Below are 15649 nucleotides of genomic sequence, written 5' to 3'. Positions count from 1 at the left end.
GGATGTTCACCATAAAAAACTGATGAGATTGGCCTGATTGTTGATGAAGAATTGATTCTGAAAGCAGAATTGAGTGTGTGTATGTATGCAATTCATCAATATAATGATATTTATTTAAAACAAGCAGAGAAATTAGGAACAGTTGGGACTATTTCACACATGAAAGCAAAAATGTGAGTAAAAACCCAAAGACTCAAACTAAACATGAGGCAGAATTGAAATGATTTTTTACAGAGCTTGCAAAAAGAGCAATAAAAGGAAATGCCAGCCATGGAGGCTTAACCATGAACCATGTGGTGTTTCTTCGTTACTCTTTTACTTTAGCAATACTCTAGTAAACAAATGTTAAAGTCTCACAGTTCACACATCTTTACCTAGAAAATAAGCATCTAACATTCATAGGAAACCTCATGGGTACAATGACTGTCAGGTGGACATCTTTGCAGTCCTCAGTCCTCAGCAGCAGCTCGACCTCCGACTGTACGTTGACCTGATTCTTTGACAGGACCCGGCACAGCCATGGTTCAAATCCCTCCAGCGGATCCCACCTGATTAATTCAGGCCGGCCGGTGCTTTACCTGCCGAACAATAACAGATCTGACCTCTATTTTATAAAATAGAAATAATCTATAAATTAGGTCAACGCCTTAATCGCTCCTCTCAACTACCACAGGTCTGCTGACATTATATACTAAGTGGATGATTGGCTTAACCCTAGCATGTGAAAAGCCATGTTACCATGTCACCTAGCTACCCAAGTGTGTCTATGGAATGAGTCAGGAAGGAAACAACTTCAATCAAATGAACCGCGCTCATTTAGGAATGTTATATTTGCTGAAAAACCTGATAACTATATATATGATTAATATATATATTCCCTCACAAACGCCTGCACTGTGGATTGATCTAGTTCTTGAGAGGATTCTCTGAAATGGAGCGAGGTTTGTGAATTATTTATACGCAGACTGGAAGATATTTATATATTACTCGTATCTGTGGTGGGGGTCAACAGAGACACCTGCTGGAGAATTAAGCACAGAGCAGTTGATCTAGCCCAGTTCCAGCATTAGTCTGTGGCAGCATTTATCTAGTTCAGCTAAATGGTTGAATGTGACACAGATTCATGTGAGACGTGTTCGATTCTTCTCCCCTGCAGAATAACTACCTGGTGTTCATGGCAGAGCTGTTTTCGTGGTTCGAGGTGGTCAAGCCGTCCTTTGTGAAACCGAGACTGCTGGACAGCGAAGGCACAGGCAAGTAGAAGTACTGCATTCTAGCAAGAGCAGCATCAGTATCGTGCCTTGGTGCACATGAAACACACACATACTCACATTTGATCATCTCTGTTGTGTCACCTCAGAAACGTTATCCTTGTTGAAGAATATGCCAGCCATCCCCATCTCCAAGGCAACCAAGAGAAGCTTCCTGGAAAGACCCCCCAGTCCCGAGAGAGTCAGGTATGTTGAAGTTATGTTTTATTAATGTGACACTTTATAACTGAATGAATTATGTGATGTATAAACCAAAAGCACATTAGCACAGAGCTGCTCTTGATCAATTTCTTTACGCTTGTTGTGGGACTGATTGTCAAAATCCTTATCTGAACAAATTAAAGCTAAAAAGACAAATAATCATATTTATTATTTATTGTAAGCATAAATATTAAAATGTATAACATTTCTCATTTTCTTTCTCTCCTTCTGTAGTTTGCCCCTTCGACCTCAGCCTAAACACTCAGGTGATTTTTGGAAAGATTTATTCACTTTTTACCCAAATCCTACCATTAGGTTTAAATACTACAGTGTGACCTCTTGTAGGCACATAGCCGCTCTTTGAGTCTTACCTTGTATTCGTCTTTCCTGCAGGAGACATGAGGAAGTCGACCTCAATGTCTTTTGTTGATGGAAACCTCGGCACCTGGCCCAAAGAGAAGAGGTCGGTCATATAACTGTTTCAAAATATATCATATCCCCAAGTCTCTCTCCTTAAATAACCTTTTTTAAATTTGTTTCTATAAAAAGTAAATCATATCGTTCCTTTTTGTGCCTCTGTTCAGGTCTGGGCCTTACGGCGTGTCTTTTGACATCCCCTTCGACAAAGAGGACTCTGCGCCCACTTCTCTCTCCTCCACACGAGGCATGGTCCGGTCTGTCAGCACCGACGACGGCTCCGGTTTCAAGGTCCACCACCTGCCCAGAGGAATGAAGCGCAACTTGTCCTTCCAGCCGGTGAACGGTCAGAGCATTGGCATCGAGGAGGAGGGCTGCCCAGACCGTCTAGCTGGTGCGGAACCCAGCAGGCGAGCTTTTCCCAGTGGACATCAGGGCGCCATGGCAACTGCTCCCTCCATGGAGGAGGCCCTTCAGATTATCCACAGTCCGAGCAGGCACCCGGTGGAGGGTATCAACAACGGGTTCTTCCTCCACAGTCAGGGACAGGGGGCCGGTGGCTTAGAGCCGGTGTCAGAGTTGGACTCCAAAGGACCCTTGAGCACCACAGACACCACGGAGGTCGACACGGGCGTCCAGCTCCGAACAGAGGACCTGCTAGACGAGGATTCCTCTTTGAAGGACTGCTCCGTGAACATGGAGCTGGATATGGACACGCCGAGCCCGTGCCCGAGCAGCCTGAGCAAATCCCCCTCAGGAATGAAGCTGACCAACTTTGCCGAGCATAAGTTTAAGAAGATCAATCCATCGGCGCCGGACTCCGGCAGGGGCAGCTGCAGCTCGCTCAAGACCACGCCCGAGGGCTCAGAGTTTGGCCTCCCGCTATCCGTCTCCTGGGCGCCGACCCCCGAGCACAGCCCCGTCCACCAACCGACCCCAGCGCCCCTTAGTGTCCGGGCATCGCCCACACCTGTCCAGCTTCCACCCAATGACCCCGCTCAAGTCATGGCCACGGAGATGGTGCATCTGAGGATGAGGCTGGAGGAGAAACGGAAAGCCATCGAGGCGCAGAAGAAGAAAGTGGAGGCTGCTTTTACCAGGCATCGGCAGAAGATGGGTCACTCTACTTTCCTCAATGTGGTGAAGAGGAAAGGGGACGGGGCCGCCAGCGGTGAGGAGGGAGGGAAAGTTGAGGCAGAAGGAAAGGCAGCAAGTCCCGTCTTTAAATTTGGGAGGAGCAAGGCCGACACCCCCGATGGGGCGGAGCAAAGCAACACAGCCTCCTGCTGGACAAAGTCACCGGGAGCAGGAGAGGAGGGTGGACAAAGTCCGGCTCAGCTCACCGAAGTGGACCTCACAGAGTACACACGGTCGATCGATAAACTCAACCACTCGCTGGCCTTCCTCCAGACCGAGATGCAGCGACTGGCCCAGCAGCAGGAAGTCATCATGGCCATGAGGGAGCAGCAGCATCAGCAGGCGTGGGTCGTCGCTCCTCCCTTCACGGACCCCTCGCCACAAAAACACAGAGCTGTCACTCGCTCCTCAGGACCCTCCTCTCCCGCCGACTCCCCCCACTCCACCCACCGCTCTCCGACCAGCATCAAGCGCAAATCTGCCTCCTTTCACTCGCGCAGTCCTCGCACCCCACGTCCCACCGAGCTCAAGCTGGCCCCCTTCAACCGGGTCCTAAACGCCCCGCAATCTGTCGACAGCATCCCGAGGCTGCGGCGGTTTTCTCCCTGCCAGCCTTTGGCGAGTACCTTTGTTTACATGGGGGAGAAACCGGCGCGTGCCAATCCAGAGACAGTGGCCCCAGATGGAGAGAAAGATAAGGAGGCGGATTTCCTCCTTTCCCCAGAGAGGGAGATTGGCAGTATTTGTGTCGCCCACTCTCCCCCTACCTCCCCCAACCTGCAGAGCAACAAAAAGCAAACAAAAGTAGATTCAAACGCCAAAACCCAGGAAACGGAGGCACATAGCCAATCGGAGATCCCTGACATGGAGAAAGAGGACCAGAAACCCGCTGTTCAGAAGTCAGCTGTAGATGTTCTGGCCCACCCTGTGGTGGAGACCTTCACGGTGACACCTACTGAGATCCCTACCCAGCCAGAGGCCTCGGGTCAAGCAAAGAGCAACCTGATCGAGGTTCCACTGTCAGTGGTGAAGACGCTGGAGGACCTGACACTGGATGATGGTCTGGAGATGCAGCAGGGAGATGCGGACGGCTCAGAGGAGGAGCAGAGGAGGTGTCGCGGTTTCTTCTTCAAGGTAGGTTGTTGTTTATGGGTCATTTCTGTCCACATATTAAATGGATGATTGTTTTCTTATCCATTGTTTCATTTCTGCTCAATATAAAGTTTTTAGAGTTACTTTACGATACTTTCTCAAAATCTATTGCGGAAAACACAAATGTATCGCAAGGTAACACAACACTTTAGAGAAAGACCGCAATAGCAGTCGGTCTCTCCTTGACTCTATGTGTGGCTCCGTACACAGTTTCATAAAAATATATATTTTGTCTAGATTTAATTAATCATATACATTTGTTGCACCCCATTTGCTCAACATGTAAAAAGGTCAGAATAAAAATGCAGCCAATAATATCACTCATCGTTAAAAGAAAAGCTAAAACATAGAAGCAGCATCATAAATAATAAAAACCATAGCGTGCAGCCTCCAGGCTACAGCCACGCAAAATCACTAGAGGCCTTAAAATATGTTGGTGCAGCTCGGTAGAAAAATAAATTACACATTTGAACCTCAGGGCAGACATGTTTGTTTTTATCAGCAACCGAACATGTTCCTGACACGAGATGAAGATTGGTTGAAACCTGACGGGGAGCCGGTGTAATCTTCCTCATTTGTGTCGGTTCGCTCGCCGCAGTCTGAGCTTCGATGTAGGTCATAAAACTGGGGCTGTTGTGAATAATTCAGGCACAGCTGTGGAAGAGCGGGGTCAGAGAAGTGTGAGACTGGAGAGATGCAGAAAGTGGAAACTTATAGATGATTCATGAAATAAAAATCTAGACTTGTACCTTTAAACTTAAACATTTTCTTGCCTAGAAAAAAACAGTGACTCATAATTTTAAGTATCTCCCTTAATTTAATTATACAAAGACCAGATCACCGTTCACAGCATCACGTTTCAGATTTCATTCATCATATCAGATAAGAAGAATAAAAGTATCAAACAGTCATAATACTCAGATAAGCCTCTTTATCTGCAGCGTGTCACAACCATAAAAGGTCCTAATAAACTGCAGATAAACCGGTTTTACTTTATGTTAGGAGGTTGTAAATGACACTGAATTCTTACCCTGCTGAGAACATCATGTACCTGAAGCAGTGGAAGTTGACCGGCTCTGTTTCCCCCCCCCCCCGCGGCTCAGGAGGACGGGAAGCCCGAGGAGAACATGGCTCAGAAGAGGGCGGCGCTGCTGGAGAAGAGGATGAGGAGGGAGAAGGAGAGTCAGCAGAAGAAGATGCAGCTGGAGACCGAGCTGGAGCAGAAGAAGGAGGAAGCTCGGTATGTCTACACGTCCGGAGAATCAGTCCACAGGCGCTTTCAACACACAATTAGGGCGATGCAGTGTTGTGTGATCTTTTCTGATTAACCAGCATTTCACATCACGCTCTAACAACTGGACTCTATTTTTTGCCGCGGTACCTTATATTGAAAAAAAAGAGTTTAGTAAACACAATCGCACGTACATGATGTACTTTTATATATCAATATCTTAATGTGACATCCATTTAGCAAACTAACAGTCTAAGGTGACATGACTGAAAGGTTCCAGTTCGAATCCTGTAGGTGTGAATGTCAGCTGACCCTCAAAGAATAAGCAGTAGAGATGAGAACGATGGATGGATGAAAAAGAAAGAAACATCTTTACTTCTGAGAGAGAGACATTTAAAAAATTTGAATTACTCAATCTGATGATTGATCTTTGAATCAGAAGCCGTCCAATAACCTTTCTCCACTACACTGCAGAAAATAATAAGCAAGGTGAAAGTGCACAACATCCTGAACTCAAACTCGTACAGTATTTGACCCACGGCTCTGACTCGGCTTCCCTCCCTCGGCTCTGTCCCTTCAGATTGAAAGCAGAGGAGGAGCGTCTCAGGAAGGAGGAGGAGAAGTCCAGGAGGGAGTTCATCAAGCAGGAGTATCTCAGGAGGAAGCAGCTCAAGCTCATGCAGGACATGGACACCGTCATCAAACCTCGACCAGGGGGCGGCACCAAGCAGAGGCGGGGCCGGCCCAAGTCCATCCACCGCGACAGTATGGACTCTCCCAAAACCCCCGTCAGAGCTGCCACAGGTAACCATGGAAATGCCCGTCTCAGGCAGAGCGTCATCCCGTCTGTCCAATCTGTGTCATGCTGTCACTGCTGCTTTGTGCCACTGGAATACCTCCAATAAAACCGGCTATTCTTCTATTATACTTTTCTCAAATACGTCAAATAAAAATATAAATCTAAATTAAGCATTCAGCTGGTTAAAGTAAAATATTAGTTTTGATTTTGGCATTGATATTAAGTTATATAAATCTAATAGGAAATAAGTTACAAGGGACAATGTTTTTGTGTGTAACATTTACACAAAAATTATAGGGGTTCAAATTTAACACCGATATACTGAAGGAGAAATGCAGCACTAGCTTGTTTTATATGTGTCCTCATATATAAGTGTGTATTTCTACACATTAACCATGAATTGCAGGATGTATATCCGTTTTGTGTGTATTTCATGTGAGAGTTCATCGTAGTCACGGAGCTGAAGCTGCATTTCTCTGTGACAATGTTGTTGGCACAAACCAGAGTGGAGGGTCCGGTGATGTGCTCGTTCGTGGTGTGTGTGTAACCGTGTCGTGCTGTGCCACATCTCGTTGTCTCACATCCAGGTTCACGCCAGCGTGTCTTTTCAGTCTCCAGCTTGTCCCTGGCCTCGCTCAGCCTGGGAGACGGCGACAGCGTCCAGTCTGAGAAGAGGACGCCGAGGTGAGTTCAGCTTTTAATCGACTAAGTCTCTGAGGTGACTCTGATTCAGCTATATTTAGTTAACATGATAAGTATGAAAAACTTGATGGATTCATGTCAATTTAATGTAGATAATGGTTGATAATTAAAGGCAGAAGAAAATAAGAAAATCCACAAAACACACAGTTGATTCATTTGCTGTAAGAATAACAATTATCACACAATCTTAACAAGTACTTTATACATACAATATGTTTACAGTGGCAAACCGCTTCTTAAGAAACCTGAAAAGTGTTTTTAATGGTCATATTTTCTGATCCTTTTTTAAGTCCAAGCTGTCCATTCTAACTCACGTCCTCAGGTCTAACATTTCTCCTGTGTACATCTTTCCTTCTTTTGTTTACTACCTTCTCTCCTGCTGTTTCACACTTGTCAGAAGTGCTAGTTTAGCCTCTGGCAGCCTCCTCCACTTTCTGAGCTCTCCTAAACGGAGAAGGAGAAGGTTGGTTTCCGCTTCTCTGTTAAACCCTTAAGGTGCTTCACACTGTCCTGAGCCCCAATCCTTCTCCTAAAACCCTGTCCCACCTTCACTGGGTTTTATCAGGGATTGAATGAGCACAAGTAGGAAAAACTTGTTTGTCCTCCCCTTTGTTCAGAAAGATCCTCATGTCTATCTTTGAATCACTGCTCTAATGCTTCGCATTCAGCAACATGGCTCCCACTAAACAATCACTTGTCGCTCTGCTGCATCCTTTGCACCAATTTACACTCCCTGCTCTTCTTTTCTTCACTTAACAAAACCTCTAATTAAATTATCAAGCTTTGTTTAGAGCCACTCACGTCACTTACTTGTGCTGTAGAACCCACCCTGAACTAGAAGGGGCACTCAGTAGAGCACATACCTCAGCCAAGGCCCAACAGTCTCCTTGATAAACCACATTTACATCGGCTAGATTTAGATCTGTATTTAGATCCGCACCATATTGCACACACACATAATTTTCAGTCCCTTAAATGCACCTAATTGTTTTCAGCGAGATCCTCCAAATTCTACTTTGGGAAATTGGTTAAAAATTTCAAAGAAGTGCCCTAACTTGCAATGTTAAAAAAGGAGGAGTAAAATAATCCTGGATCTGCCTCTTTATTCAGATCTTTGCCAATATGTAATGGGTTCTTTATTGGCCTTTGTACCGCTGTGTATATTTTGTGTAATCCTGCTGAGACAAATAAACTAACTAACAGACAGGGTTGAAAACATTTTATCCTTGGTGGCATTAATAAAAGTTCCATCCAACCCCATATTTTAAATTTCATCCGGTAAAACATTAAAATATATTGAATCAAAATTTGACTTTGTATCTCATTGGCAGATTCAGTTTTTTTGACAAACTAAAGATACAAATTGTGTGGGCGTCTTATATTCCTCAATAAAACGCCACCAGCACATTTGAGCTAAATGTGGATTCCGATTACATAAATTCACATAATTACAGAGGAGGATTAATGTCTAAATTGTTTTAAACAAGTGGAATTGGAAAAAACAAAGATGCAGGAGACACAGTGTGATGGCAGTCCACAAACAGAGCAAGTAAATGCCAAGTGCTGCACTACACTGGACTGACCTCTTTTACTGACCTTCAGTGCACCACACTGCTTCACGTCACTGCGCTCACTGCCTGTGCTTGCGAGCTCTGCTGCTTCAGTAGTTACTGCCAGGCTGCACAACCCAAACAATCCCAAACTCCGACTGTGCACTGAGACACAGTTTCCACCACAGTGGAGGAAGGAGCTACGCAAACATGATGTCGACAGGGCAGGAAAATGACACCAGCCAACAGAAATGGATTTTCAGAGAGGTTTTTCTAAAATATCTTAGTTGGCGTTTATACTGCAGCATTCTCCTGCCCTGCCCAAATGATTTGCTGAGTGTTCGGGAGCAGCACCCATGCAGAAACGTGGTCTAATTTACTGTGTGTGTGTGTGTGTGTGTGTGTTTTCCAGGCCAGACTCTGCAGATGGCTTCCTGTCCCCGAGTCGCTCCAGCAGCAGAAACGGAGAGAAGGACTGGGAGAACGGATCCACAACCTCCTCTGTTACATCCAACACAGACTACAATGGTACGTCCACTAAGCATGTCTCTTCTGGAGAACGGGTTCTTCATGCAAACACAAAAATGCCAAATGGAAGTCATGGAATAAAACGATTCCTTAATTTAGTTCTTCTTGAGGAATTGTGTCTCTTACGCTTTTATTCTGATACTAAAATGACGTTTTTTTCAATTATCTTCTGTTTTTTATGATGATTTTAATTTTGTCTTTCCATAACCTGAATGCTGTGTTCACTGCTCATAATACTTTGTCAGACTGACCAGAATCCTCATACATGATTTATCAAAAGAAATGGTTAGAGGAGTCTTTGACGTAAGTGGAGGAGTTGCCATAACATCAGCCTCGTCCTGACGTCCTCTCCTCTGTTCTCATTCAGGACCGAAGCTCTACAAGGAGCCCAGTGCAAAGTCTAATAAGCACATCATACAGAACGCCATGGCCCACTGCTGCCTCGCAGGCAAGGTCAACGAGGGGCAGAAGAATAAGATCCTGGAGGTAAGAGCATGAACACCATCAATCTGTATAGGTTTGAATCTGTTCACTGCGGTGTGAAGCCCCGGTCACACAGGCGAATGCATCAGTGGCGAACCTTCACCTCACGTTCACGTCAACCTGCGGGAGCGAGGAGGTGGATTACAGATTAGCCTCCTGTGGTGAAGCACATCCCAGCATGGCTTCACGGGGAGCTGATAAACTCTGTGTGACCGTGCCCTTTAGCTGGATGTATCCGGCCATGGAGCTGACTGCTTACATTCGCTCAAAATATGTCATGTATCATGTCCCCCAAGAGTGTGTCTTTAAATTCAATCAAGCTGCACCAAATAGCAAACAGTAAGAAATCAGTCCCTTAAATAAACCTGCCTGTTTTTATCAAGATCCATGAAAACTTCTTAAAAAACGGCGAAAAATATTATAATAATAACATCTTGGAATGTTTAAGAAAGTGAAAAGGGTTCTTCCCTCATATCCTTTCACCAAGTTTCTTTTACAAAAGGCAAAATGATGAAAAGCCACATATCACCACAGCCTTTGTATCCCACGTGACCTGTATCGTACTGTATCTCACGAGCTGCTCTTCCTTTTACTCAACAGGAAATGGAGAAGTCGGGGGCCACCAACTTCTTGGTGTTGTTCCGTGACGCCGGCTGCCAGTTCCGCTCGCTCTACACCTACTGCCCCGAGTCGGAGGACATGAACAAGCTGACAGGCGTCGGCCCTAAGAGCATCACGCGCAAGATGATCGACGGCCTCTACAAGTACAACTCGGACAGGAAGCAGTTCAGTCAGATACCGGCCAAGACCATGTCGGCCAGCGTGGACGCCGTGACCATCCACGGCCACCTCTGGCAAACCAAGAAGCCACCCACCCCGAAAAAAGTAGTGCCTGCCCTGTCCTAATCGAACATCGCCGTTCCCCCTCCTCATTTGGAACAAACACATTTGAATTTGCACTTCACTGTAAATATCCATAAAGATTCAAACACCTGCAAAGCCAGTTAGATGAATGCATACGTGTCTTGTTTTTCACGTTTGTCTGTTTTTCCTCTCATTGCATTCCCGTCCGTGTTTCTGCTCCTTTACTCTGGACTGATAATGATCAGACTCAAAGATAAAGAACAACTGGAATGTATGCCACTGTCGGAGAATGATGCTCTTCACTAGAGATCGTCCCTGTGCGAGTGTGGTCCTCGTCTCCTGTGTGCCAAACGTCAAAAAAAGAGACATTATGAATGCCAGGACATTTTACTGAAGCACTGAATGTTTTGAATTCATGTACAGATTGATTTTTGCATTGAGTCGTGCATACTGCTGTTGATGTGTGGCCTTATGCTTGTTTTGTTTTTTAGCGTGTGAGTGTACTGAGGTGGTTGTAAAGCATCGTATTTAAACGGAGGCTTTTTTTTGTATTTGGAAGAAAACGTCTTCATCTCAGTGGGCGAAACAGTTTGTATATTGAAGTACGTTAAACTACAAAGGGCCAAAAAGACATCAAATGCATACAGCTAGCGTTAGCCACACGGTACATGTGTGTTCAGCTCAACAAAGCAAAGCGGTTTCAGCTTTTTTCTCAACCCAGTTCGTTGAGAAAGTGATTTTTAAACCATGCAGGAAGTTACTGTCATTACTCGGTTTTATTCTAGACTGGTTCTCAACCTGTGGGTTCGGACACCTGCAAACGATCTGCGCTATGATACGTCTGTGAGATATTCTGTCATGTCTCTTGTCATTGTGAAGAGTTTCTTTTTTCTTGAGTAATTGCAACCTCAACTCTTGTTACAATAATTACATAAAACTGTCTGACAGGGATAAATAAAAGAAAAGAGTGTCAGTGCTAACACTCGGCAGGGGACGTCGCCAAAAAAGGGTTGAGAACCAGTGTTGTAAATCACTTTGCTGCTGGTCAACAGCAGGTTTGTGAATGAATAAAAAGCTCAGTATTATTTCCTTCTTTTATATTTTATTTTGAAATGCTTCCTTCTGCTCCATGTAGGAACCTTGCAGTATTTTAAGATAGAGATTTTAAGGCACTCTGTTGAGCGCATACTTCCGCCAAGGCCCAACAGTCCCCTTTAAATTCAATCCAGCTGCATCAAATTGTTCCAGAACAGTCAATATGCACAATATCCCTAAGAAAGAAGGAAAAACTGCCATTTTCGTATTGTCAAGAAAGTAAAAAGAAAAAGACTTGATCTACACTCAAATTGAATGAGTTCTTCACTGATGCATATCGCATCCTTCCAAGAAGTTTCTTGGTTATCTGCACAATACTTTTTGCGTAATCTCGTTCACAAAGCAACAAACTATAAACAAAACCTTGGCGGAGGTAATCACACTGGTTTCACTACCAGTATGACTTAAAGACACAAAATAAGTTTTTCTCTTTATATCAGGATTCAAACTTCACTTGTACTTTAGCAGTATTAAATTCACGATTGCCAAACTACTTATAATAATTATCTTAAAATTAGAATTATTATGAATAATAATTAATAATGGCATTTTAATGTCAAGGCACTTCCGGACCACCAGGCACCAAAATGAAGTGAATGATGGTTCATATATTCTCAGAGTTTACATTTCTGAGTAGTTACAAATCTGTTTTCTGTGTTATTCAAAAAGCCGGTCATACTTCAGTTAGTTACTAAGTCAAAATGGCCAAACTTACATTTTCAACACGTCTGTTGTTATGACATGAATGTGTATTAGCAACATCTGTCACTTATAAATTAATCATGTTCTTAAAAGACAAGAATTTCTTTCTTTCTTTATATTAACGGGAGGAATCATTTGAGGTCATAATGCAAAGCGGAGGAGGAGCTCCGGTCCTTCTTGTTGTGTAACGGGTACGAGACTCACCACAGAGTTTCACTGGTGTCGGTGTCATGTTCCTTTTACCACTGAATGTCAAAAGCAGCACCGTTCACAGGTTTGATATTCAACCAATTAAATCTGTCATCATGGTGCTTTGCTTTGAACTATAAAGAGGGAGGGTGGGGTGGGGGGGGTATTTATGAACAAAACACATACATGTTTTTGAAAATGTAAAAAAAAAAAGATTGACAGAGTTGAAAAAAGTGTTTCTGTGTTTCTCGGGAGGATTTGTCCACAGAAAATCTCTGTCCACCTGCTTTTGGCTGTTTAAGGCCAAGAAAAGAAAAAGGATAATTTAAAGTGTAATGATTCTGTACAGTGTGTTCATGTTAGCTCATTCACTCTGATGACTTTGTTTCTGTCGGACGCTGCGACGTCAATCAACGTAATGCTGAACATGTGGGATTTTTGTTTTGTTCTTTTTATTTTTCTCATTTACATTTAATAAATTTAAGCATGGCCTCAGCATTCTATATGGTTCACCCATTATCTGTACTTTTAATTGAAGCAAGTGATGGCCGCTGATCACAACCACACTCACATTCACATTTCGCAATTTAGAGTAATCTGCATGTCTCTGGACTGTGGGGGGAAGGTCGAGAAATATCCAGAGGAAGAACATGCAAACTCCACACAGAGAGGGTCTGGTTGGTCAGCAGGTTCGAACCCACCACCTTCTTGATGTGAGCTGACAGTGTTAACCATCACACCGCTCCCATATTTGTGGACACGGGATTAACCAATCAGGAAAAAATGACAAATGAAGGTAAAGTGAGTCAAAGTCAAAAAGTCCTAATCATTTATTGATTAATGATTTAGATTTTATTTAATAGATATTAAATGAATGTTAAAATCATCAAAACAATTATGAAGAATTATTTAGAGTGAAGATAAACTTTATATTAACTTATATTACTGCATAACTTTGGGATATTTTTCTATCAAAAACGCAGTGTTGTGCAAGTTCAAACTTCTCATGAACAAGTTCAAAGTTCAGTTCATACAAGTAAACATGAATAGTTCACGTTCATAGTTCACCATTTAAATTCTGAACTAGTTCATAGTTCAGTTCATTTCATAGTTTTAAGGTGGAAACTGAGAATGACAGACTTGTTAAAGAAAACCTTATCCATCACTACCCCTTGCCTTTACTGTCGGAAGGTTTTTCAGACAGTGTGTAAAAATCCCTCCGATAATAATAATGTGCATCGGATCTCGGATGTAGTTGCTGAGTCTGCGTCTCTGCTTTGTCTTGCCATCTATATATGAGACCGAGAGCTGTTGTGTCGCAGGTATGGCCTGCCCCTTTAAGGAACGTTGTAGTGTGTGACGTAGTGCCCCAGGGTATTATGGGAAAATAAGCTAAAAGTGTGTTTATAAGGAGAAGTGACGGACCACCTAGATGGGATGCGAGTGTTGCTCCTGCTGTATATCCGAGAAATAAAGTGGCCGCATTCCAAGTAAAGAAACAGCTCCTCCTTCTTCTTCACGGAGCGGTCCGTCCGGCTGGTTACCGGCCAGACAGCGAGCCAAGATAACCAGTGACAGCGGCGGCTCCTGGTACAGGCGACATAGGAGACTGATCATGACGTGACACATGCAATGTAAAACAATACATTAACGTCACACCATCATCCTCTAACCCCGGGGATGCACCGGAGGTAGAAGCGCTGCGAGAAGCGGTCCACCTCCTTATCTCGCCCATGTTAAATACTTGGGCTGTTCGCACCGGCAGCGTAGTGCCGTGAAGAACCAGGAAGCACCGCGGCCACACACACAGGCACATTATCTCCTGTGGGGGGTGGCGGCTACAGGCTTTTGCGTAGGTCAGTCACCTGTGAAGACCAACATCATTTACCCCTGAAGCAGCGCGGAGAAATAATGATGATGAAATGTAATATAAAAAATTTAAATATAAAATTAAATATAAAAAAATTATTTAATGAAATATATATTTTTTTAAATAATATGAAATGGGAAAAAAAAAAAAACTGCGCGCGCACATCCTGCGCAGAAGGCCACTGCGCAGATTCTGCGCAGAAGCCCATTGCGCAGATTCTGCGCAGAAGCCCACTGCGCACATTCTGCGCAGAAGCCCATTGCGCAGATTCTGCGCAGAAGCCCACTGCGCACATTCTGCGCAGAAGCCCATTGCGCATATTATGCGCAGAAGCCCACTGCGCACATTCTGCGCAGAAGCCCACTGCGCACAATCTGCTCAGAAGCCTACTGCGCACATTCTGCGCAGAAGCCCATTGCGCACATTCTGCGCAGAAGCCTACTGCGCACATTCTGCGCAGAAGCCCATTGCGCACATTCTGCGCAGAAGCCCATTGCGCACATTCTGCGCAGAAGCCTACTGCGCACATTCTGCGCAGAAGCCCATTGCGCACATTCTGCGCAGAAACCTACTGCGCACATTCTGCGCAGAAGCCTATTGCGCAGGATGTGCGCGCGCAGTTAATTTTTTTTTTTTTTAATTAAATTTTTCCCTTTTTTTATATTTAATTAATGTAAATTAACATAGTGTAAGGTATTTTGCAATTAATAGGAGGAGTCCTGACAATAGTTAGAGTTTGACATATTGCCTACTTGAAAATGGGAGGGAGTGGGATTCGAACCCGAGTCACTCTTTCCCGGGGCGAACGCTTTACCGACTAGGCCACATCAGCAGATGGTTTCCGCACTGAACTAAGCCATTATGGTCTGTGTGTTGGTGTCATTTAATGCTGCTTTTGACATACACTTCAGAGAAAATATTTTCAACTTTACTACATATATTTGACAATCTTACTTAAAGTTACTTTTATATTTTTGGCTTTTAGATACTGGATGAAACCTATTGTTGGAGAATAGCCCAGTGGGGGGGGGTATTTTTTGAGAGAAGATTTGAGATTCATCACTATACGGCTCAACAGATCTCTGATCCACGAAGCATCCTTCTACAAGTTGTGTGGTTCGGAGCCGAGACACTGGCCAGAGAAGAAAACACTTGGAATACGTTGCTTGATTGGTCTGCATATGTGTGCCATGAGTGATGGGTAACGTAGTGCGAAGTCGAGTTAGTTGGTTTCGGTTAGGCTAAATCGCGGACATTTAACGGGCACTGAGCAACGACGTGGTGAAAGCTTTCGATTTAGACAGCGTCTCTCCTGAGGAGAAAGTATTGAAATGTCCCGAGGGTCAGTGAACAGATAGGATTGGGGCACGTGACAGTTCTAGGCCAATGGCTGTAGGGTTTTGTGGGATGCCAGGCTCTCATTGGCTGATGAGTTGGCGTATCAAGGCTGAATGAGGA

General features: G+C 44.2%; 1 protein-coding gene across 1 annotated transcript in view; it reads left to right on the top strand.

The window, feature by feature from the left end:
- Nucleotides 1-12462, top strand: part of camsap2a (calmodulin regulated spectrin-associated protein family, member 2a) — a 45670-nt gene extending 33208 nt beyond the window's left edge. The window contains exons 8-19 of the mRNA XM_062395648.1: nucleotides 1157-1253; nucleotides 1361-1457; nucleotides 1707-1738; nucleotides 1866-1935; nucleotides 2057-4160; nucleotides 5282-5418; nucleotides 5990-6213; nucleotides 6820-6892; nucleotides 7308-7373; nucleotides 8873-8988; nucleotides 9356-9474; nucleotides 10072-12462. Coding sequence (XP_062251632.1) covers nucleotides 1157-1253; nucleotides 1361-1457; nucleotides 1707-1738; nucleotides 1866-1935; nucleotides 2057-4160; nucleotides 5282-5418; nucleotides 5990-6213; nucleotides 6820-6892; nucleotides 7308-7373; nucleotides 8873-8988; nucleotides 9356-9474; nucleotides 10072-10377 — 3441 coding nt within the window. The 3' untranslated portion in view covers nucleotides 10378-12462. The remainder of the gene's footprint in view (nucleotides 1-1156; nucleotides 1254-1360; nucleotides 1458-1706; nucleotides 1739-1865; nucleotides 1936-2056; nucleotides 4161-5281; nucleotides 5419-5989; nucleotides 6214-6819; nucleotides 6893-7307; nucleotides 7374-8872; nucleotides 8989-9355; nucleotides 9475-10071) is intronic.
- The last annotated feature ends 3187 nt before the right edge of the window (nucleotides 12463-15649 follow it).

This window comes from Platichthys flesus, chromosome 9 (genome assembly GCF_949316205.1).
Source record: "Platichthys flesus chromosome 9, fPlaFle2.1, whole genome shotgun sequence".
Classification (NCBI taxonomy): domain Eukaryota; kingdom Metazoa; phylum Chordata; class Actinopteri; order Pleuronectiformes; family Pleuronectidae; genus Platichthys; species Platichthys flesus.
The sequence above is the reverse complement of the archived record's forward strand: the minus strand, read 5'-3'. Positions and strand labels throughout refer to the sequence as shown.